Here is a 23627-nt window from a genome sequence, read left to right as displayed (position 1 = left end):
CCACGTCAAATTCCAAATTCCAGTATAGTCTCATTGCCCGTCGTTATCACTGTTGTGATCTAGCCACTAATCAAATGTAGGTTCCAGGGAATCAATAGCTTCGACATTGGTCCCTTTTGCATACTACCCCTACCTAACTGTCCCCAATCTGCATCGTTTGCCACCATCAGATATTGCCTACCTGGATTCACAGAAGTGTTTCAATGTACCGTCTGGTGAATTTCTTGAGACTCTCATTTCCCATTACTTTCTCTATGTGCATCCTTGCCTGCCCGTAATTAATGAGGCTGAATTCTGGGCTATGTTCCGCCAGCGAGAACGAGGCAAGCCCTTCTCCTTGCTCACCTTCCAGGCAATGTTATTTGTCGCGAGCAGTGTATGTCTACGTCTTTGTTTTAAACCACATATATCTTCACTGACAACACCGCAGTATCTTCCCGTCGAGTATGTAAAACGAAGCGGTGCGCAATCAATCATCTCTCTCCGGGATACTTTCTACAAGCGCGCTAAGGTACCGAACTCTCATGCCCCCACAGCTTGCCACGAAAGACGCACTAAACAGAGAGCCAGTTGATTTATGATTTCAACCTCGAGGACGATCAGCTTCGGCTTTGTCAGGCTGCAATTCTGCTCACGTATCGGTGCTGTAGCACGGATCAGCTTAGCAACACAATGTGGCTAGCACTTGGAATACAGCACGCTCGCGCAGTGAATGCCCATGCGTATCATCGTTACCCTGTCAATCAAAAGACTACTCGAGTTAGGCTTAAACGTCTGTGGTGGTGCTTAATCCTTCGCGACAGGCTACTCTCTTTGGGAGTGCGACGATCTCTCCAGATTCATCCATCTCACTTTGATGTAGCATCACATTCTCCCCTCATGTGTGAAGACTTGGAAGATGAGGTTCACGCCTCGGAGGTCTACGACGCGACGACCAAGAAAAAGCTGATTGAAATCCTAACGAGCCAGTGCCACTTCGCTGCAGCGGTGACCCTACAACTTATGACGGTTTATCCTCCAGCGGATCCTCAGAACCTTGAACACGCCCTGGCGCTTATATCGGCTCGCACTGATGACCTTAGAGAGAGTCTCCATTACTGGGAATCGAAACACATGATTCAGGTATCTCCATCTGATTCCCGGTGGCACCACTCGGTTGTCTTTTATTGTCAATTGACCTCATTATACTACCAGTAAGAGCTGAAGATACCATGCTACGAGGGTCACTGGACTAAATGTGTTCTTACTTTCTTTTCTAGATCCGCCCGTCTAGTACTCTATCAATACATATCCTTCTGCCTTTCCGCTCAAAAGAACGGAGAGTCCACCACCCAAGATCTCGAAGCCTCAGAACTCGACTTGATGGATGCTCTCACCACCGTGAACGAAAGAGTAAAAAGATTCGTGATCGACGGCACCGCGGGCCAACTACCGATCGGGGTGGTCGCATACACCGTTGCGCCTCAAATACTGTTAAATATCAACCTTCGACTGAGTCGCAACGACATAGACCGACATCGTCAAGAACAGCTCCTTAAGTTTTACACAGAGATATCCCGTCTCTATAGCATACGGTACGATGTCGCTTATATCTCCGCCTGGATTCGAGACATTGTGCGCGTTTTCGACGCGTCTGTATCCCGCTGTGGCTTGGGGCCCTCGAAACAGCGAGACCAGTCTTCGGATGGAAAGTCTCAATCGGCTATATCTTCGGTCGATCGGTACCCTAAGGGAGGTTTATCGGAGCTGCTTAGTCGGAAACCAGCTGTTTATTTTGAGCTTGTTGCTGTTGTGGACTATTCTATCTCGACAGGCCGTGGAGCTCTAGAAGGCCCCTGTTCCTTTACCAACTTTCCTTCCATCGAAAGCTTGCCTCGAGATCAGGAGCCTAATCCGCCGAAGTCACTGCCTGCCGCAGATTCAAATAGTGAGGAAGCAGTGGTTAACGAGCCTCCATCGTGGTCAGAAATGGAAACTTTGCAAGAGGTTATATCCGGGGAGTGTGACTTCTTTTCGTTAGACGGAATGTGGCCTGTTCCAGCTTCCACTGCGGGTGCTGTATTAAACCTCTCCGATAATGAGAGTACACAGCTGAACGATGCCCCATTTCTTCAGGAAAGCTCGGCATTTACCGACAGTCTATGGCGGGACCTAGGCTTATGTGGGGAGTAGCGAGTAGCGACTGGATAGCTAGTTGAAATATGTTATAAACCCTGTTATCTTGTTTTCAATGTAAATGTTACCTGGATAAGCCTACTTCTCCATCATTATGGTCTCTATCAAGTAGAATCATACCGTATGACGTTCTAAGACACCAGCAAATCGTGGCTCCCATCCTAATTGATAATCTGCCCTTGTGGCAAATATGTCCAATTCCCAACGGCCACCTCAAACTCCCCATTCTGACTTCCCTCCCGGCCGTTTGTCGTTGCATAAGGACCCACCAACGTCCCGGTAAAACCCGCACTCAGCTGCTCTCCACGCGCAATCCCATATGTCTGTATAAGATGCCTAGCATCGCGCGGCCCTGCCGCAAAGCAGTAATGTGTCCAGTTAAACGCCTTGATTTCCAGAGTAATCGGTGAATCAATAGACAAGTACTGTGGAAACGGAAACACAGTCTCAGGGACAGAATAACCCGACATTCCACGGAACCGTACATAGGGTGCAAGTTCACCGGACGTGTCATTCCTGTCTGTCTGTGGAAGAAGAACGATCCCTAGGTCGAAATGGTATGCTTCCGTCAAGAATATGCTGACCCCTACCTCGTCTTCCTTGTTTCGCAGATTGGAAGCGTTGATGTCTAGTTGATAGGTGAATAGACTGTCTGTTTGTCGCCGGCTGATGAATGTTTGGCCTTTCCCGCTGGTGGATAGTCCATTGGTAGAAGTTAGATTAAGAACTGATGAACGGAGTACTAGTGAGTTCTCATTTCCTGGCGGTGATATAAGATATGTATCGGGCGTTGGGAGGCGCCAGTGTATCAGATGCAACGGCAGTGTCGAGTTCGGCGGGAAGGTAAGATGATCAGGGCTATCGACATAAGGACCCTCGCCGTCCGAGACAAGTATAGGCTCTGAGGGGGAGTTCCCATCCGCTGGTGATCCCACTTACGTTCTGAAAGATTGGCCACTCGCCCTTTTCCCATTGAACGGGCGTCAGAACTGTCTCTCTTCCCATCGGATAATTTTTGAAATCGGGTCCTGACCGCGTTGACAAGGCGACTGCCCACCAACTACCATGGACATTCTGAAACAGATCAGCATGCCCCACAGCCTGGAAAAAGGCAGTGGTATTGGCATTAGATAGAACGGGATTATGAGGCGCAGGCTCATAAGGTCCGTTGATATCTCTCGACCGCGCCATAGTGACCATATGTCCTTCTCCAGTTCCTCCTTCTGCCAGCATTAGGTAATAATAATCGTCCTTCTTGTATAGATGCGGACCCTCTGGTGCTAGCCCTCCAGCGCCATTCCATGGGTTTTCCCAAGGCCCTGTTTCACCTGTCTCCAGGTTGATAGTCGCGGTCTGTATCCCAGGCCAGACTTTATATTCATGACTTCCCGTTACGTAGACCTGTCCATCGTCGTCCCAGAATAACGAGGTATCGTATCCACCGAAGTCGAAATGCACGGGATCTGTCCAGCTATCAGGCTCAAATGGGTCATCGGTGCTTATCACGAAATTGTCCCAACGCGATTCATCATCGGCAGCCAAATTATCAAAAACCAGGGTCGTACTAATCCAAAATCTCCCTTTACCATGATCACTTCCATTTTCGTTGGTGCTGTCGCTACCTTCACGGTACCTAAGTGTGGGTGCCCATATTCCACTTGTATCCTTGATTGTAGTGGCCAACCTGGGCAGCATCTCCGGCCGCGAGATAGCATTTCCTATCAGTTTCCAATTCCGGAGGTCTTTGGAAGCGTGAATGGGTATCCCAGGAAAGACGTTAAAGCTACTCGAGGCACAGAAATAGGTGTTATCCCAGGACGGAACGAATATACAACTAGGGTCTGGATGGAAGCCGGGAAGAATTGGGTCGGTGTATGTACTATTTTGATCTGTGACATTTCCCAGGGCCAGACTGCCTAAGAGCATGAACGCAAATAATATTTCTGTCATGTTGGGTACAATGAGGATTGCGAGATAGAGCGAAAATTACCTGGGATGAAGGTTGAAAAAGCATCGGAATCTAGCTAGTTGAATGTTCTCCAATCTTCTCCACTATGGTTGGTGGACTATCTTCATCGTCGGTTCAAAGGCTCCCGAGAAAGGATCTGTTTTGTGAGGCCGTGCACTCAGCTTATTCCCCAATGTCTAGTAGCCTAGGTAGAGAGCAGTAGTGCTTAGACTATCCTATTCTGGCTCCTATTCTCTACGAATTGCCTAATTGAGTCAGCCCTATATATATCCCCATGTCGAGCGAGATTGCGGGGTAGATCTACATTTACCCACGTCCCGCGCATTGAACTATCTAATTGTTAGTGTTATGTTGAGCAGCAACGTGCTTAATCATATAAAGATACTAAAGATCTATAATTGGTGGGAATTCGTCCCCGTGGCCTCTGGTAGCTACCCAGGGAAAATTACCGAAAAAGCCGTTCTCTTCGAGTTCCATGCTCATCTGAGATAATGAAATAACTACTAAAAGCTTCAAAAGCCCGAGGCTTTGCACCATGCTGGATAGAAAGGCTTTGACAGAAACTGGAATAGTTATGCCAATTGGCTAAACACCAACTATGCTGCTCAAATCCGCTCTCTTTTATATCGCGCTCCCAATCTTGCAAGCGATAGCAGCCTGGCAGGTACCCGCAGAGTATGCCATCACCCCGTCCTCCAATGGTCGGTTCCTCCAGGACTCTGATGCGAAGCCATTCTTCTGGCAGGCGGACACAGCATGGCTATTATTCCATCGCCTGAACTTTAGTGAAGCTGAGACATACCTGTCGGACCGAGCTGGCAAGGGATTTACGATGGTTCTGGCTGTTGGCTTCACCCAGGCAGGCATCGATAGTCCCAACCGGAATGGTGACCTGCCTTTCATAAACGATGATGTTACAAAGCCTAACGAGGCCTATTGGGCTTACGTCGACTCGATCGTTGAGTTGGCATGGAGTAAAGACATCCGGATCTGCATGGTCCCTGCATGGGGGAAATATGTGCATGGCAGTGGTGCGTCTTAAGTCAAACCGTTTCCAAACGCCGTTCATATCAGTCTAACAAGTAATAGACAACTCGGGTAGTGTACTCAACACCAGCACCGCATATCCATTCGGAAAATTCCTCGGTCAACGATATCCCTATCTCCCAAAGACCCTCGTCGGCGACACGAACCCATATTGGCAAAACAAGACAGCCGTCAAGGCCGACTATACGAACGGTGGCGCTCCCACCACTTACGAGGTCACGGACTGGTCCCCGGTCTACGATGACTTGGCAAATGGCATCGTCGCCGGCGAGCGAGAAGCGATTGCTGCGACATCAGCCCAAAATGCCACAACGTGGTCACCACTCATGTCAATCCACCCCACAAACCAATGGTTCACAGGCGGGCCGCTCGCACTTGCACACGCTTTCTTCGGTAACCGAACGTGGCTTACCTTGGATGCCAGCCAATCTGGTCATGCAGACTACCCGCCGAACCCTCCGATCCCTTGGTGGAATTGTCGGCGTGGGTGGGAACCTGTGGAACTCATGTACGCGGCGGGATCAGTGCCTGGGGGTCGTGCACGGCCGGTCATCGATAATGAAGCGCACTATGAGAACAGGTATAATAATGGTAATAGTAGTGAGGCATTTTGGAATGCGAGTGATGTGCGGATTGGAAGCTGGCAAGCGGTAAGCTTCGTATCCACTACGGACAGTCTTATGGGGTGGTGATAGTGAGTGGTCAGAGACAGGACTGACGAAACTAGGTGTTCTCGGGTGCAGCGGGCTTAACTTACGGGGCGAACGCCATCCAGCAGTGCATTATCCCCGGACTTTTCGACTCCGACGGTAGTGGTCCAAGTGAGAACTGGTTGGAGGATTTGGTGCTACCGGGATCCAGCCAGATGCAGTGGATCAAAAAGGTTATAATGGACAGAGGGAATACGACCTATTTCAGCCGTGTACCAGCGCAGGACATTATAGTTGGAAATGTTGGCACGGATGATACAAGAGTCACGGCGACAAGGGATAGTGGCGGTGACTGGATCATGGTGTACACTCCCACAGGGGAGCCGTTCCAGATTGAGACAAAGAGTCTGATCTCTTGCGACGTGGAGGCAAGCTGGTATGATCCGTTGAGTGGTGCGTATAGCCAATTTAGCTATACACAGTGTGGAGAGAGCGTGACTGTGAAGACGTTCACGCCGCCTACGACAAGTGGGCATGCAGAATGGGTGCTGGTCCTAGATGCGATTCATTAGTTGAAGGTCTTGTGTCGTCGGTGAACGAAAGAAAGGCATATACTATGCCTCAAAGCTACTACTATGTCAGCATGAAGATGTCCAACTCATATAACTAATCTTCATAGTATTATCCCCCCAATAACACCGGCTCACAATATATATATATATATATATATAACCGAGGTTTCTAGTAAGTACTGTAGACCGATTGTATAGTCTTAATACAACCTCACAAGGAGGCTTCAGGCACACTGACTGGCCATAGACGGGCAATCTAACTATATTCCTCGAACTCAAAAACTAACCACCCATGTATGTTCCTATACCATCGATCGATTAATCATGAATTGAAATTATTTCCAACTGATGCGAGCCCTTTTATGCGCCCTCTCAGATATGCAGATTAGCGTCATCTTTCAACAACTTGCCCGGATGGTCTAGTGGTATGATTCGCGCTTAGGGTTCACCCAAAGCAGTGACTGCGCGAGGTTCGGGCCTGTCTTTTTTGTTTTTTTCTCGGTGGCCGGGTGCGAAGCGGAGCAGAGAGATGATAACGAATGGGGGTGGGTCGGGCTTCCATCTGTATCGATCTGATATACTACTCCCCTATACCACACTGCATTGCCTAAACAGGACGGTGGTTGAATTTACTATTATGGACTTTTTATTTTTGAGTTCCACGTGGATCTTGGAGCTCTCGGCTTTACGAGCTCGAAGATCGGCCGATCGGCCGATCGGCAATACTATTATTAATAGCATCAATAGTACCAATATCGGTACAATGCAAGGGGCTAGCGAGCGGATCTTGAGGTTGTTAGGCTTTCGAGTATTTAAGCCTCCAAACCTCTTCTGGGTAGTGTTTTCTCTCTCCCTCACCTTCTGCCTGCCCCTGTTGTTATAATCGTGATAAAAGTTCATTACTGATTTTCCTCCCCATAACTCGAAAATTGATATCTCCGGTATGACTACCCCATGTCTCATTGTTGTTGATTGAAAAGATATTCATAACAATCCTAGCAGGCGATAAGATGAAGTTCCAGTCGACATTTCTTGCGATTTTTCTCGCGATGGCTTCGGCTGTTTATGCCACCGAGCAATGCCCTGAGGTGAGTAGGACTCTACAACGACGGCAACCACTGATTCAAGTATTAACTCTAGTCGATTTTAATAGAACCAAGAATACAAGACCTGCGGTAGCTCCTGTCCGCCTGCTTGCGACTCTCCCCCTGATCAGGTTTGCACAATGGAATGTGTTGAGGGTTGTCAGTGCATAGATGGCTATGTACTCAATCAAGTAAGTCGTTACTGGATGATTGATATATATCAGAAACAACAGGCTAATCTCTCCTGAACTATAGTATAGAGAGTGTATTCCCCAGAGTGAATGTCCCAAGAGTGTGCGGGAAGACGACATTGAGGCTTAAGAATCTCAATATAATAAACGCTTATCATTAGTTTATGTATTTGAGATGGTGAACGCTGAAATATAAATCTACCGGGTGCTTAGATTCATACCAAGATTATTGCATCGTCGCATTCCAGCAAATTGTAGTCACACTTATTCCCAATCAATGGATGTCGTGCCTGACACTGAAACAGTAACTACTCGTACTCTCAATACCAAGAAATTGGACGCCGTACTTCCTTCTCTTTCTGCACAGAATTCTTATATCCTCAGAATAGGGGCTTTGAATCGGATAGTCGGAGTGGATTCGGAGATTAGACCCGGTCCAACACAGTGTAAATTCGGGGCGGGCAATTAAAACGAATGGCGAAGTATATAAACGTGATGTGCAATGTTGGAGGCCAGGAAATAACGAACGCTTGGTTGGGAACGAGTGTTTCAGCGCAAGAACGAGATAGTGATGTTAGAATGCTTACTACACTCACAAGAGCTAAAATACGTGAGCCATGCTATCCAGGTCAGAAGCTTCAGTGATGTCCTGAACCTATAGACAAGGTATGCTGAGGCGGTACACGTTCACAAAAGAAAGTTAACTGTCTTCCCATTTTATATAATTAATGATTCATTAAGAAAATGTGTTTGCAATATTAAACTAATTTTTAGATACCCGTACATGACAATTAATAAAAATTTCAACAACAGATAAATGTTATATGTTGGATGGGTGCTCCACTAGGTCCTGTATTATTAGAAGAGCACGCCACAGTTCCAATCGCAAGTATAGTCTTCCAAAGACTCAAAACCTCGCAAACATTACACTTCGATATCCACAGGCCGTGTATGACTAGTCCTTGCAGACAATGAATGCGTGAGTGAGCTGGACCACCTTTCCCTGGTCAAGCTGTGTCCAGGTGCGCTGCGCATCGAGCTCAGCGTTCACATTGGGGTTCTGAGTAATTCGGCAATGGGTCGTTTGCTGGAATTTATTGAGCTGGGCGCTCGAGGCAGAAACAATGCCGTTCGTGGACACAGAGGTTTTACCCCAGAGAGCCTGGACGGAGCGTTGATTGCCGTCGGCAGGGATATCAACGTTGGCGTTGGCCCCAGACTGATCGTTGGCCAGCTGGACAGTCACGGATTGGACGTTGGCAGGATTAGCCATGACGCTAGTGGTGGCCATAAGGCCGAGGGCAACTGGAATGAACCGCATTTTGGGAGTAGCGGATGGAAGGAAAGATGTAAGATGTGTTGAGTTGGAATGTAGTGGAAGATACTGGTTGAGGTTAAAGGTTGTATTGTTCGCGTCTGGCGGGCTTTGGGCATAATTTCCAGCTGCTTATATACATGTCTGTGCTGTATAGACCTGGGGATAATTGAGTTTAGCTGCTGACATGATATCGGGTAGATTTTGTTAGGCGAGGTTGATCCATGGATCATGGCCTGGAAATACGAACCCCCAGTCCAGCTCTCGCCGGATGCGGAAATAGCATCCTCTCGGCTTCTGCCGAACGAACTGGACAGCTGAGCTTACGACCACCTACTATTCGTTACGGACAGACGATCTCCCTTGCCGACCCGTGGATAATAGGCTCTGACCCACATAGCTCTCGTCAGATGATGCATGATTCATATCTAGATCTGTTCTATCGTTGAAGACAACAGAAGTCTACTCAAAGCTGTTGCTCGAGCAAGGTTTGTTTTAGGTTGGCCTGGCCATACTACAAACCATGAAACACGCGAAATGGCCTCATTCAAGAAAGAAAAATACATCAAGAACTTGGCATCTGCGTCATGCTCGTATATGGTGTTGTCACTTCGGCGTCAACCAGATCGTGGCAAACAATGGGGTTGTAAAGCTGGAACAATGATTGCAGGCTGTCGTTTGACGTTGATAGCCGCCCATGTAACCAGCAGATGTCATGTACCTATCAGACCTAATGGCCTTGTTCATCTTTCACTCTTGATTGAAGGAAGTGCATGTATTCGGCTCAGCGAGCTCCCGATAGATGTGTAAACCACGGCAGTACATCTCTCCTTGTTACCTGACCTCTTTCCATGCGGCCGTACCCGTCTTACCCCATCTAGGTCTGACTAAAACGGCAAGCTACATGAATACCTCATGGCTTGGTGGCCAATCTTCCCGATTAGACTACCACTCCCATGATTCCAAACCCCAGGGAATGAGTGGCAAGCACTGTCCCGTATATCATCAACAAACTCAATGTCGAGCGTACCTCCAATAGCTTTGTACAATGGTGCTCGACCTAAGATGGGCTTTCGTTTATAGATGCAACACAAATGGAACGTTACATTCGGACTCTCCGTCTATGGAATGGTTGAAGGAAGGGTCCGGCGCCACCCGCATGTCCCGATGAGAGTAAGGGTACATCCCAATCTCGAACATCGACATTCACAATTCATTACTCAGATCCTTACCGCATACACGTCATCAGGTATCTCTATCAACCTTTTAAGGCCCTCTATTTGGCCACTCGAGCTTTGTGAGTGTGTCGCTGCCCACAAAAATGACGATTGCCGTTAGAAGCAATACTTACTAGAATTGCAAGCTTCTTAACGGCCCAATTCCAAGAATGTAAGCTGATATGTATTATAATAGAAGCTAGCAGGACCTTGCCCTTCTTGAAATAGATGAAGCCATACACTTGCACCGACCATGACCAGGACTTTTGGACCCAGGCGGATGTAAATGAACATTTACGAAAGCATCATGCCAGCTTCATCAGACGACCTGCAAGTCTTGGTATTACAGACAATCATCAGCACCTCTGGTATTGCTTCGGATGCGAAAGTCAGTTCAATGACCATCGAAGCTACGACTCAGATAAAGCAACGTTTGATCACCTAAGGCGGAGTCGTGGAGACGTTACGGATTCTATCAGACGTACATCACAGAGCAACTTCATTGCATAGCCGGCCCACCACCAATAGTGGCCATGGCCTCTTTGAGTTTGTTGTTTTCCTCCTCTAGCTTGGATTTCGCATCATTATTCGTCTTTTCCTGTGCTGCCTTTTTCTGCGTCGCAAGTGTTTTTCAAGGCTTTCATCTTCTTTTCCCATTCCTCCTTGCTCTCCTGAAGCTTCTTGTCGTTGCTGGCTTTGTCCTTATCGCACTCAGTATTTAAGGTAGCCTTCTCTTTCTCACATATATCTTGAAGATCCTTCTCCAAGACCAGCTGCTCGTGGAACAATGATGCGAAGACATTCAATATACAAAATTGATGCCTCCCAGCAGATCCTTCTCAGAGATTTCACCACGTTTGAAGCTACGCGAGTAGTAGAACTATTCCCCTTTATAATCTCTATGCTGTCCCCCAAAAGGCTGAGACAGATAAAAAAATACGCCCACTATTGGCAGTTGCACTGTTCATGATCACAAACCCCCGATGGCCAGTTTTGGGAAACTCATGTGTGAAATGATAGATTGTGGTAACTGCTCTCTAATGTAGTGTGCAAGTGACGTTAAGCACTATCGCTGCTGGTCTTAGACCTATTAAGCTTGACCTCATAATTTCCGCTAGCTGAACTCTCGTACATAGGCTCATGGCATTATTGTACTACCAAGGCGCATCATCTTCGGTGGCCATTCGATGGGTATCCGAATGAGCTTCGACGAAGTCAACAATATCCTTAAGGGCAGACTTAGGACCACTCTTATCGTTATACTCATCAGTCTGATATCCATATATGAGCCCATCAATACCAGCTTCCCGAAGTAGATACCTCACCATTTCTGTATCCCCTTGCGCACTAGTCCAGCTAAACACCTTCCCGAGTTTGCCATGATCACGCTTCCAACTTCCATACCGAAGCTCTGGATAGATGTCGACCCCTTTCCTAAGCCACGAATCCCCGAAATCCATAACCATCTGCTTGACTGGTATACCAGCCCCGGAAATGTTGTACAAATGCAAGATAGTACTCGTCTCCCCACTCAAAACAACGGCTTCGTTCGAGTTCAAACCGTCTCTGATCACCTTGAACCCGCGACTCTCAGCTGTTTCGAAAAAACCATAAAGTACTCGTATACCTGCTGGTTCAAGTATCTCTCGAGCTAGATCGCGCAAGGCTTCGATGGAGCAGGGTCGACCTTTTCGGCAGAAATCGGGATTCTTAATATCCAGCCATACGAAGGAAATGTTGTAATCTTTCGTCCACTGTTTCTGCGCGATGAACTTGAAGAGGTCGCGTGCTGTAGAACCAGCACTGAATAGCTTTCCATCGTGGTCTGCCCACCAGCCGAAGTACCACGCTGTTAAGTCAACCTCTAATGCATTCGCACCATGAGAAAGCGCAGCGGTGACGGCTTCGTTTCGTAGGACTCGGTGAGCGATCGCGTAGATCGGTCGTTGGGTTAAAGAGGCAACTGTAAAATTGAGTATGGAGAGGGCTAAAAGAACACAGATAAGTACCGATATGGATTGCATTATCAACTAGACAAACGAATCATGCATGTAGAGAGATTGCAAGTGATAAGGCTAAGAGTTGTTGCTGGTCCTTACGTCCGACATCTAGAAGCCTGAAGTCATATAATCTATCTAGCGGGAAATGTACGGTCGATATTCTAAGCCACATTATAACCCAACCCCAGTAGGGTGAAAGCCCTCTCTTTGTTTGGTTGCCCGGTCTTAGCTCAGGCCATCCTAGGTGAACCTTGTCTATTAATACCGGCATTAAGGTTGTTAAATCTCTTCCGTCGCCGAGGTCAAACCCCTCCAGGTGCATAAAACTCCACAATATCTCCTGTGTCGAATACTGGCCTCACTAGCGCCCGATGTGTTGGCTTGTGAACTGGTCGTCATCTAAAACTCGCTAGACCTAAACCACTCCCTCCCCGAGACCAATCAATGAGCCGGATAATATCATACCTGTTTCATTGCTCTTGTCCTTGGGTTGTAGTAGTTTCTCGCAACAATAAATGGATGATTTACTTAAGGTCATACCGACAAGCTGGGGTTATGCTCCATAATCGTCTAGTATGTCAGAGCGGCTAGAGAATGTAATAGCAATACGCAGAGCGTACGCAGTAGCTAAAGCATCGCAGGAAGGTTGGGAGAGCCTGGACTAACCGAAAAATGGCTAAAAGTCTCCCGAGTCATCATTATGCTATTCCTTCCTCTATTAGGGCTAAGCCCGTGGCATAAAAGGCAAGGCACAGCATCTAACACATTTTCTATTCACTTTGACAAGTAATTGGCCGAGCCTAGAGTGGCCCATATTACTTACATCGGACCCTTGCAATTACCAATATAGAGGACATAGGATATCTTCGGGTACATCCCCAACGGTGAAGGAGTTTGAGTCGCCAGGTTTCACAAGCAGTCTATTGCGTGGGATTCAGTCTCAGTATTTTTGTCCCTGGCCATCAGACGTTAGAAAAGTCGAAAATGTGGGCCCCTCATGGTTGGATCCTCTTGTAATATATTAAATACAGGTAATATTGTAAAGTTCATACACCGCAGCGCCTTAGTGCTTGTAAAGGGCCACAGAACACTAGCACGCTATATTAAACCATGTCACCAACTCAATACGTTTTGAATATCTGGTATTAACTAGTGCGACTAGGTGCAATCATCTGTAGAGAGCAGGGATCCTACAGGGATCATTAGGCTAGTGTCAGACTAGGGCTACAACCACCTATTTCATAAGGGAATCGCCGATCGCAATTTCCATTAATTTACGGTTGTAAACATCTGCGATCACCTATCTGTGGGAGATTATAAGACATGTGTCTTATAGTTCTTATCCCAAATTCCGTTGTGATGGTAACTGTGATCTGTGGTCTCCTGTATCACTAGACATCCGCCAATTTGCCCTATACCACGTGATTCATCAATCGCCCTACTAGGTATGTGTGCGGAGCGATTTTAGTTTCCATATATAGAGTTTACTTTTTAAATCCAAAGCTAAATTCAACATATTTCCGCAGCAGGAAGGCGTTTGTAGATGCACGGCTTTGGTCATACAAATTGGCTATTCTATTCATGACCAACGCAATGCGTTGAAACGACTATACGGGGTACTATATCCAACTCCCTTTTACCCTGTTTGAGACTTGGTTGCATGATGTATCAGTGCCCCCTTTATTCTCAATAACTGAGGCAGGTTCCGGTAAGACCTGGAACCAATACGGCGTGTCTGCTGTACCATTCCGACGTAAGTGTGGATAGTGGGATTGCTCAAATAGAAGTCTATGGCAAGGATATCCTGGTCCACTTGGGAACAGGGTACTCCCAACAATGTAACCCAGCATGTCTGGGTATTGCTACCATTTCACTATGTTGGCACATCACGACGATGCTGCTGATTTTTGATGCCTAAATGTATGTCAATCCCCGGATCAACCAATTACTTCGATTGTATATCATAGTCCTTGTTGATAGTGATGTCTATCGAAGCAAATGCGAATAGTAGTCCCCCACCGTCCAATGTAAATATTCTATCTTCAAATCACAGAGTCTTGCAATGGTCATCCGTAAGATTCCATGAGGCTGAAACATGCAGGGACTCGGCATCCTCCGGGTATCACAGGAAGTCAAGGTATTCTAAGTAGTGCCTGGGACCTCTTGACCTTTCGGGATAGAGTGCTGACCGTGAGATACTATTGACATCACTTACGAAAGCAGGTTATATCCCGAGCTATTTCTCATCCAAAATGGGAATTGAATACACTTTAAAATCATAATTCTTTGTGATACATACTGCCCTGAATCAGCATTGGAAATGTTTACCCCCATTTGCTTCTAGAATGGAAGTGCTAGCTGTATTATGCGGAGTTGAGTGACAGGTCAGGATACTATATGACGCTCACGCTAGAGTGACCCGATAGTCAGCTATGTTTTGGCGTTACCTCTTCCTGGACTATTGTTGCTGGCTTCATCACTGCGTCATCCGACCCGTTATATCCGTAGTAAATCAACAAGCATGTACCTTAGCAAGCTAGTGCCCAAGTGATGCAACCCACAATACCATCTAGAATGTATAATGCTTGGTGTAACTGAGGTCTTCCAATCGGATCATAAAATACTCAGCATCTGTTGGGCTGTCAGAGACTTAACCAGTTTAGTTCAACGACTTACCACCGGGCCTAGGCTTGTCATGGACTGTAGAAAGAGGGCGAATCCTTGCAGACAACCTCTGGGAAGAATATATAGGGCATTTTCCCCCTGTGACCTGCGAATAACCCTCCCGACATCTTCAGAACCTTTACTGCTCAAAAGGCAAACCCACACCCCTCATTTCTCTCATAGCCTGATTCCCATCTTTATGTATGTGCTTCCCCAAAACAGTACACTGCTTCTTACTAATAACTATAGACCCGCAAGAATGAAGCTCAACATCAGTCTCCTCCTTGTTACTGCTGTACCCGGCACCGTTCTTGCTCGGGTTGTTCCCAGAGGCGACGAGGCTGCCAACGATACCCCAGCTGCCAAGCAATTAGCCAACGTATTCGCTGCCCAGAAATGCTGGACTCAATCTCCATATGGCTGCTCGAAGAACAGATGGTGCTGGCAACGATGTCAAGGCAATGGACAATGGTGTTGGTTAGCCCATAAGGGAGGAACTGGCGATTGGACATCTTGTACTACTGCTGAAGATTGTATACCTGGAGTGGGGAATTCCGATTGTGCTAAAGGGGATTGTAAGGCGTGTGGTTGCAGTTGCTAAAGCATAGAGACGTCAACCCTACCTTTGTGAAAATGTACTCTCTATTGAAATGGATAAACCTTTGCGGTCCTTAGTTTTAATTGAGTTCAGAATGAAGTTATCATTGTGGCGCTTAAGTGTATGGTCCTGAACGACGAATATTCACTTATAATTCATATCCCCACCGAAAATCCCTCAAGTTTCGCTCCCCAGCTCTCTGGAAAATGTATTCCCTCATCACCGTCCCACCCACCAGCCATCATTGCAATCGCAAGCAGAAAGGCTGAGGACGCTGGGAAATATGGCGTCGGGACCACCGTCCCCACAGGATTACCCGCATCATCGAACTGAAAGTTAGAGTGGAGTAAATACTCAACAGCCTGATCAACATTGCCTAAACGAAGCGATGTCATGGCTAGCATCGGGAAATCCCATCCATAAGAAGCCGTGAAATTCCATGTTTGGGCAATTAGATCCATGGTAGCGTTCACAGTTGATGGATCTACACCTTCTGTAGGCGGTAAAAGCCCATAGACTGCAATCTGGCTGGGATGGTCGGATGTGTAGCTACTCTTATTCCACATATCCGGCAGATCAGCACAGATGGAGTATGCGCCATCAATTATGGGCAATGGTGCAAGATTATTCAGCACTCGAGTCCAAGATTCAGGAACCAAGATTCCCTGTCGAGTTTTCCAGTCCGAGGCAATCTTGAGACCAAACCTCCAATAGGCCAGTTCGAAGGTCGGGTTGTATGTTGAATTGGGACTCGTATTCTCCGATGATGGATACATCGGTGGACCAAGGTCATATACTTGAGTAGACACGTTCCACCACGCATAAGAAACCATCCACGTCGCGAGCTCGTCCAGGATATAATCCCATTTGTTCAGAGTTTCGACGTTCGGTGACGAGCGATACTCCAGCTCAGCAAAATACATCGGGTGTGGTTGCTGCCAGATAAGTAACGCATTTTGTGATCCAGGAGCCGATGCCCCGGATGGATCACTCATTTTCCCCAGTCGCGCACCAGCGTATCCTTGCCTTTTTGCACGCTCGATAGACGAGGGTAGAAACCGGGAATATACACCAAGACTACGATCTAACATATCCCATTTATTCCACCGCGCCCAGTGGCCCAGATGCCAGAATACCATCTCAAGGTGGAATTTGCCGTACCAGCCATTGTTTTGGAGACCAGATTCTTGGGGAGGATCTTTACCAGCGCTGTTCACGGCCAGCAGGTACTGTGAGAGAATAATACGGCGCTGCAGTTCCTCTGCGTCTGAAGATCCTGATTCCGTTAGGTCTACAAATGCGCCAGATTCCCAGTATTGAGCCCACCAGTGAATGGAGGCTTCTTTGACAGCGGCGAATGGCTTTATACTCGTTCTTGAGGATGCAGAAAACTCGGTACTGAATGTGAATCGGTTCGTCTTTCCAGTAGGTTGGAGTAGATATCGGTGTGTCCCATGAAAAGGGCCTGTTATCTGGCCTGTCTGTTCCCACTCGATGGTGTTATAGTATGTCGTGCCCTCCAGTGAGTGTCTGATCGCAGCTTCATTTTCTGTAATAATATTCAAGGCAGTAGTATGCTGCGATACTGCAGTCCAATTACCTACAAATGGAGCCTCAAACTTGTTCAGTCCTGTGGTCAATGGGTAGTCAAAGAACACACTCAAGGAGCCATCCACCAACAGCGAGGATTGCACATCAACAGCAATGATATCAGAAGAGGGATCTCCAATTGTCGTAACAGAAACAATTTGTCCATGCAGGGTAAACTCCGATGTCAAAATGCCGCTATACAGATCAAGACTCTGCCTTATTCCAGTGATATCGTCACTAGAGATATTGTTTCCCTTATAGAGGAACCCTACCCGGCCAAGATTGGCCCGATGTGGATTGGCAACTAGCCACTGGGAAATCTCTGCTTCGGCCGGGTTCTGTATATCATAGTTCACAAGGCGGTCATGTGTCAACCAGTCCATGCCAGTGAAGTCTGATGGCTCTGTCTGGTTAGCGGTTGTTGGTAGAGAGTCGTTGCACCAACACCATGAAGAAAGTATGTTGAAAGGAAGCAATGTCTGCAAGCCGGTGATGTCGGCTCCGAAGGCGAAATTGCCGTTGCCGACCTGCATGGGAGTTGTTGTTGACAAGTTCGTACGTATGGGGTTATACCGATGGACGACATTTTGGCGATTGATCGCTGGTTTCTCCGCCACAACTGCATGAACAGTCGTAGCAACCAGGGTGAGAGCTCCCAGAATGATAGGATGGGATAGCATATTTCAAGTTTACTGAGGCTCCCTGCAGTGGTGGCATCGGACAACACCTTGGCGAAGTTGCTTCTGTATGTCATTCCACATTTTAATACTCTGGGGACCACGGAACTGTCCCCCGAACTCGTCCTCCTGCGGGGAAGACCAAGGATAGTTCAAACTTTCTTCTTCTTGAAGCGTGGAAAATGCCGATCTCGGGGTCGGGTTAGTCACTGCCGAACCACTGTATATAGCCTAAATATGATAACCTGAGATAGTTCCAACATCATTGGTGGAACAATATTGGCTAGCAGTTGGAAGGGAACGAGCAACTAGAAAAGGGAGGCGAATATTATTGTAGATCTTGGTCATAGTGGCATCGGAGCTCCTGAAGCATATCACAATGGAGAATAAAAGGAGGAATGTCAGTTATAGCAAGCCCAGTCCCAATATCCGCCAGACAGGCCTAGTGAGTAGTTCTGCGAAAGCGTTCAGAAGGATATGGAGCTTTGGGGTATCTTGAGAATCTAGGAACTTCACTATTCATAAGAAAAGTCTACTACTATTTGGAACTTGAGTTTTCGCACTACGCTTTACAGATGATGTAGCTGTACTCCGTAGGAACGCTAGAAGGCCATCTACTTTTACAGATGCTCTACCTTTGGTGAAGTTTCCTATGATCAAAATCTATAATCATAAATATATGTATGCTCTTTAGAGCTTAACAAGCTTATCAAGCTTAGCCTTTCTTGTGCAAAGAATTTATTTTAGTAATGTATTATAACTTATCCACGCTTTTCCAAGCCTTACTAACATTGAATATAGCTCTGCATGTCTACTCAGAGTTGAGTCATTTCACGACAGTCGCAATAGGCACTTCTGCAAGAGTACTTTCTGAAAGCTGAGAGTCATTCGCTGTCGGGGTGTTGCGTTCGCCCCATGTGTAGTGAGATCAATACGTATGGCTATCCAGGGCTTGAACCTGGCACTGGAGAAGGATAAATGTCAGTGTATGTCACGAAACAGAAGGCTCAACAGATATATCTTGACCAGGAACTTACCATCTGCCAATATACGCCCTGTCTCTGTAATAGTTCAGTATGAGTACCGCGTTCAATAATAACTGAACCCCTGCCAGGCTCTCCTTCCCCGCAGACAAGTATCAAGTCCGCCTTCTGGATAGTGGCCAGTCGATGAGCAACTGCAATGATCGTCATCGTTTTCCTCGCCGCCAATCGCTCTAGGGCCTTTTGTATAAGCCTCTCAGACTGCGAATCGAGACTTGACGTTGCTTCGTCCAGAAGGAGTAGCCGCGGTCTACGTATCAGAGCACGCGCAATACATAGCCGCTGTTTTTGACCACCACTGAGGGATAATTGCGCATTAATTCCCAGTGAGGTGGAGTAGCCTTCGGGAAGAGATGTAATAAAGTCATGAAGTTCAGCATCTTTGCACGCTTCTATCATTCGGGCTTCTCTCGATGGTTCAAGCTCTCCATCGTCCCCCGGTTCGAGGCCCAAGAGGAGGTTTTCCCGAATAGTCCCTTCGAAGAGCTTGGGCTCTTGAGAGACGAGAGATAATGCTCGACGATAGGAAGCGAGTGGGTAAAATCGGATATCTCGGCCTGCAAATTCTATGCTACCCTTGGTAGGGTCGTAAAATCGCTCCAAGAGAGAGACGATGGTTGATTTACCACAGCCTGATGGGCCAACAATTGCAACGTACTGGCCACTGCGGATGCTGAAGTTCATGCCGGTAAAGACAGGTCCACCCCGAGATGGATACTGGAAGGTCAGATCTCGGCAGCACACATCAGCCTGGTGGAAGGGCGTGATACCAGCTGTCAATTGTTCAAACTGGGTCCGATCATTGTCCCGCTCATTGAAGGCAGATCTGGTCTCTAATATGCGTCTTGCAGATGCGGTCGTCTGTGCCATATTAGGACCGAAGCTAAGAAACTGACCTGCTGACTGCCCGCCTTGGATAATAGCAATGTAAACAACGAAGAACGCCACTGGATCATATTCACGAGAGGCAAGAAGCTGACCACCATACCTGAAGCCGGGTTGCCCGCGTTAGCTAAGAAGGGGAAGGAGGAGGCAGTGTTACGGACCAGAAAGTAAGCGCCATAGCGCACAGATCTATGCTATCAGAGAACGCAACCACGAGCGTGGCAAGCCAAGCCTTGCGAATAGCCCGGACCCTCTGTTGACACAACAGATTAGAGTATCGCTGCAGGATGGTGTCTTCCATCGTGAGTGCAGTAACAGTTCGAAAGGCACGAATGGCCTCCGTGGCGAACTTAGAGCTTTCGGCGTAAACCTCTGCATTCATGCCCTCAAATTGTACTTCATATTGAATACGAAAATATGAGGCTAGCAAGATGAAGGGCAAGGCAGCAAAGAAAGCTACTGCAGCTAATTTCCAGCCGAAGCTGAATGAGATAGCAACGCATCCCACGAGACTGAAAATCGAGATAAGTGGGAAAACGCCATTGACGCCAAACAACTCTTGTAGCTGTTTTGGGTCTGTTGATAGCCTGGCCATGAGGGTACCGGAGGAATTTTCTTCCTGGTCATAATATGATACGGGCTTGTGTAGGATGCTCTGAAAGTAGTCTTGACGGTAGTTTGCCGCAATATGCTATTTATGTCATGTTAACCCTACTTCTGAGAGTTTCAACTGTCACGTACCATTGAAAAAGATGTGGAAGCATAGCCTACATCGAAGTAGAATAGGCCCATCGCGAGGGCCAGAATAAAAAACATCAGGGACCAAAAGTTCGCTGCCTCAACCAACTTGTTGCCGGTGAATTGAAACACCTGAACGAGCTTTGCAAAAAGCCAGCTCTGAAACGCAAAGGCAGCTATAGAAATAAATTATATGTTAGTTACTATATCGATAGTTATAGACCTGGGGAGAGGGGTGTTGACAAAGGGTCTCTTACAGCCAGCACCCATTGTTCCGATAACGGTCAGAGCAAATATGGGCCAGTGTGTCTTTTGCTCGCGTATGATATGCCACAGCGTACGGATTGCACCTTGTTCTCCCTTTTTCCTGATGACCTCCTCGCTGTCAGTAACTTCATAACCGTCAGCGGCGTAAGCTTCAAGTTTGGTCTCCTCAGGGAGACTATGGGACAGCTGTTCGATTGCTGTAGTAGCATCCATCGACACAACCTCCAGTTGCTGCGCATGTACGAGGCTGTAGTACACTCCACGACGATCCATCAATGTCTGATGCGTACCCTCCTCTGATTTAGAGCCATCCTTGATCACGATTATATGATCTGCTCGAATGACGGTGGAAAGGCGATGCGCTATCATAATAGTTGTTCGATCTCTAGACACCCGATCTAGGGCCGCCTGAACGACTTTCTCACCTCGTATATCGATTGAGCTCGTTGCCTCGTCCAGGATTAGAATTGATGGGTTAGAGACAATGCTTCGTGCGATTGCTAAACGTTGGCGCTGTCCTCCACTCAGTGTGATGCCACCCTCACCCACCACAGTATCGTATCCCTAAGTCTCCCGTTAGTAATAATGCTTTTAAGAGTGTGGCATTGTGAGATTGATATACAAGAGGTAGTCTGTCTATAAACTCGTTGGCAAAGGCGTCGCGGCATGCTGTCACCACCAAATCCATCTTCACGGGCTCCGGCTCGTGCTCCCATGGCGTTCCTATTAGGCCAAAGGCCACATTGGTATAGACAGATTCATTGAACAGAACAGGCTCTTGCTCGACTAAGCCGATCTGTGACCTCCACCATTTTATGTCCAGATCGTTGATATCATGCTTACCCACATGAATTCGGCCCTGCGCCGTCGGACTCTCCTCTGACAAGCTGGTGTTCCGAAGTTGATACCAACGCTCGATGAGAGCTACCACGGTACTTTTTCCGGAGCCTGAAGGACCTACAAGAGCAGTTGTATTTCCCCTCTGAAAGTGGGCGGTAAAGTCCCGCAACACCTGTGTATCCGGACGAGTTGGATACGCAAAGCTAACTGAGTCAAAGAAGATATCCTCCTGACTGGAAGCTTCCGAGCTTCCGAGCCCTGTCGTCGAAACGCGATCTGCATCAATTACATCGAAAAACGGGCCAGAGGCACTTGTGGCCTTGGTGATTGCCATTAGTGGAGACGCGATCCCTCCCAATACAGTGACCACTAATAGCACGGAGAAAAATACCCTATCTGCATGTCAGACTAGTCTAGGTAGTGAGCAGCATGAGAAAGGCACACATACACAATGACAGTGTTGACGTTTGCAATATGGCCCTCGCGATATAGCTTCAACCCAAACCAAAAGGCCAAGGCATAACTGGAATACATAGCGAAGAAAAGCAGTGCTAGATGAATTCCAGTGACTGGGCATGTTCGAGCAGCACGTTTACGAGCCTCTTTCACCCAGGAAGAGTATTTGTGGGACAGCGGGACTTCTGCCCCAAGAGCCAGGACTGTACGGATCGCACTGAAGACCTCCGCTGCAACGGCGGCTTGCTTCTCGTCGGCGCGATCCACCATTTGCTGTGCCTTGACAATGATGGGAACAGTAATACTGAACCCCACAAGCACAAACAGTATAGCGGAGCTAACGACCAAGGTCAATGCCCACGAATACCGGAAGGCCACAGCATAGGCGGCCACCAATAGAGCGAGAGACTGGAACAGGATTGCCAAGCGATCAGATACGCTCTGTTGGATTGTATTTGACAAGCCTGTAATAGCATTGGTCACTGTCCCAACGGACGTTTCGTCCAGCTTACGGACGGGCTGGGCGAAAAGCGCCTCCATATATTCAAGGCGTAGCGCTGATGAGGCCCGGAGGCTGATGATACGGAAGCAGAGCATGGAAACATACGTAAGGACAAACTTCCCAATGAAGAGATATACAATGTAGAGACTGCGTGGTGATAAGTTAGTGATTGCAACATGTGATGTAGAGGATTGGGCTTGCCTGTTCTTATTCACGGAAGCTTTGAATGCGTCTTCATTGAGGGAATCGCTAGATGTGAAATACCGATTAAATTCGCCGGTGAGATTTCCAAAAACTACGTTCATTAAGGGTAAGGCCTTATCGCACTGTGTTAGTGGCAGATTGCTTCTAGGAGTATCTGGGACCAACATACCACTCCGGAGCCCATCGCACACAACAGGCCGAGCACCATTGGTCCAAGACCACCCCCTCTGGCACCATACGAAAGTATCCTCTAGTCATTCTGTTAGGGGGGGATCCCTTCTCATAAGGGAATAGCGAGGTCCATACTATGTAGCTTTTCAAGGAGGATGAACGATTACCACCATCCCCCTGGGGCTGCTGCGGGCGATCAATGTTATCTCCCCCGGCATTATGATTTGCAGGCAAGGAAGACGAGGACTCCATGCTAAAGATGTGTATTGGAAGCTCCCTGATGCCATGAGCAACGGCGTTGGAAAGAGAAAGGAGCCAGAGGAGGACCGATAGTCATTCAGAAATAAGCATAAAAATGAAGAAGAGAAGCTCCACCTGTCAGCGTAAATCACCTGAGGTTCCAATCGACCAGCCTAGACCTAGGAACTATAGACTCTACATTAGGGTTGTTCCAAAGACCGATGTTCGGCTTTTCCCGCCGTCCTCGATCTAGCTCTTCATGACAGAGGTTACATTACCATTTGAGCTCTTTATAAATAGGTGTTCCTTCCGTTTCCGGCTCTAGAAAAGTAGTATGACGGCGCCCAGAGCGATGGGCATCTCCGTGGAGTTCGGGATGGAGCGTTGCCATCCCATGGTTCCCAACAACCTTGATCGGACAATACCAGGGAACACTCCCGACGGCTGATGTCTCCAGCCAGTAACAACACACAAAGCCACAATAGCTGTCTCCTGACGTGTTATTGTGGCTGGACTAAGCCATGATCCTCG

General features: G+C 47.5%; 8 protein-coding genes across 8 annotated transcripts; 3 read left to right on the top strand and 5 right to left on the bottom strand.

The window, feature by feature from the left end:
- Nucleotides 1-1880: 1880 nt before the first annotated feature.
- On the bottom strand, nt 1881-4125 carry F9C07_10504 (putative xylosidase : arabinofuranosidase; the record flags this gene model as incomplete). The annotated part of the gene is made up of 3 exons (XM_071507436.1): nt 1881-2056; nt 2766-2803; nt 3134-4125. The coding sequence occupies 3 exons, from the start codon at nt 4123-4125 to the stop codon at nt 1881-1883; spliced, it is 1206 nt and encodes a 401-aa protein (XP_071366632.1).
- Nucleotides 4126-4742: 617 nt separating this feature from the next.
- Nucleotides 4743-6545, top strand: F9C07_2091368 (uncharacterized protein; the record flags this gene model as incomplete). Its single annotated transcript, XM_041292282.2, has 3 exons — nt 4743-5175; nt 5234-5841; nt 5919-6545. 3 exons carry the CDS (start codon nt 4743-4745, stop codon nt 6411-6413), a joined length of 1536 nt encoding a protein of 511 aa, XP_041146660.1. The 3' UTR covers nt 6414-6545.
- Nucleotides 6546-7423: 878 nt separating this feature from the next.
- On the top strand, nt 7424-7819 carry F9C07_10506 (trypsin inhibitor like cysteine rich domain-containing protein; the record flags this gene model as incomplete). The annotated part of the gene is made up of 3 exons (XM_071507437.1): nt 7424-7501; nt 7567-7689; nt 7754-7819. The coding sequence occupies 3 exons, from the start codon at nt 7424-7426 to the stop codon at nt 7817-7819; spliced, it is 267 nt and encodes an 88-aa protein (XP_071366631.1).
- Nucleotides 7820-8644: 825 nt separating this feature from the next.
- Nucleotides 8645-9010, bottom strand: F9C07_10507 (uncharacterized protein; the record flags this gene model as incomplete). Its single annotated transcript, XM_041286039.1, has 1 exon — nt 8645-9010. One exon carries the CDS (start codon nt 9008-9010, stop codon nt 8645-8647), a length of 366 nt encoding a protein of 121 aa, XP_041146659.1.
- A 2365-nt stretch (nt 9011-11375) lies between these two features.
- F9C07_10508 (putative phospholipase D precursor) lies at nt 11376-12245 on the bottom strand (the record flags this gene model as incomplete). Its single annotated transcript, XM_071507438.1, has 1 exon — nt 11376-12245. The coding sequence occupies one exon, from the start codon at nt 12243-12245 to the stop codon at nt 11376-11378; it is 870 nt and encodes a 289-aa protein (XP_071366630.1).
- Nucleotides 12246-14933: 2688 nt separating this feature from the next.
- Nucleotides 14934-15540, top strand: F9C07_2159255 (uncharacterized protein). Its single transcript, XM_071509288.1, has 2 exons — nt 14934-15086; nt 15135-15540. Exon 2 carries the CDS (start codon nt 15145-15147, stop codon nt 15484-15486), a length of 342 nt encoding a protein of 113 aa, XP_071366629.1. The 5' UTR covers nt 14934-15086; nt 15135-15144; the 3' UTR covers nt 15487-15540.
- Nucleotides 15541-15638: 98 nt separating this feature from the next.
- On the bottom strand, nt 15639-17753 carry F9C07_2091363 (Six-hairpin glycosidase-like protein; the record flags this gene model as incomplete). Its single annotated transcript, XM_041286038.2, has 1 exon — nt 15639-17753. One exon carries the CDS (start codon nt 17751-17753, stop codon nt 15639-15641), a length of 2115 nt encoding a protein of 704 aa, XP_041146658.2.
- A 712-nt stretch (nt 17754-18465) lies between these two features.
- Nucleotides 18466-23316, bottom strand: F9C07_2283883 (lipid A export ATP-binding/permease protein msbA). The gene is made up of 10 exons (XM_071510660.1): nt 22992-23316; nt 22855-22935; nt 22683-22798; nt 21972-22628; nt 21306-21915; nt 20674-21247; nt 20420-20592; nt 19840-20369; nt 18788-19781; nt 18466-18714 (listed from the first exon to the last, which is right to left on the bottom strand). Exons 1-10 carry the CDS (start codon nt 23106-23108, stop codon nt 18679-18681), a joined length of 3888 nt encoding a protein of 1295 aa, XP_071366628.1. The 5' UTR covers nt 23109-23316; the 3' UTR covers nt 18466-18678.
- Between the last annotated feature and the right edge of the window lie 311 nt (nt 23317-23627).

The sequence above is a fragment of the Aspergillus flavus genome, chromosome 4 (genome assembly GCF_009017415.1).
Source record: "Aspergillus flavus chromosome 4, complete sequence".
Lineage (NCBI taxonomy): Eukaryota > Fungi > Ascomycota > Eurotiomycetes > Eurotiales > Aspergillaceae > Aspergillus > Aspergillus flavus.
The sequence above is the reverse complement of the archived record's forward strand: the minus strand, read 5'-3'. Positions and strand labels throughout refer to the sequence as shown.

Bases quoted from the DNA above. Each gene is read 5' to 3' on its own strand.
- F9C07_2159255 (XM_071509288.1), top strand. From the start codon at position 15,145: ATGAAGCTCAACATCAGTCTCCTCCTTGTTACTGCTGTACCCGGCACC.
- F9C07_2283883 (XM_071510660.1), bottom strand. From the start codon at position 23,108: ATGGAGTCCTCGTCTTCCTTGCCTGCAAATCATAATGCCGGGGGAGAT. The intron at 20,593-20,673 runs GTAAGAGACCCT...TTATTTCTATAG, and splicing joins CGGAACAATGGGTGCTGGCT to CTGCCTTTGCGTTTCAGAGC. The intron at 20,370-20,419 runs GTACGTGACAGT...TGACATAAATAG, and splicing joins CTTCCACATCTTTTTCAATG to CATATTGCGGCAAACTACCG.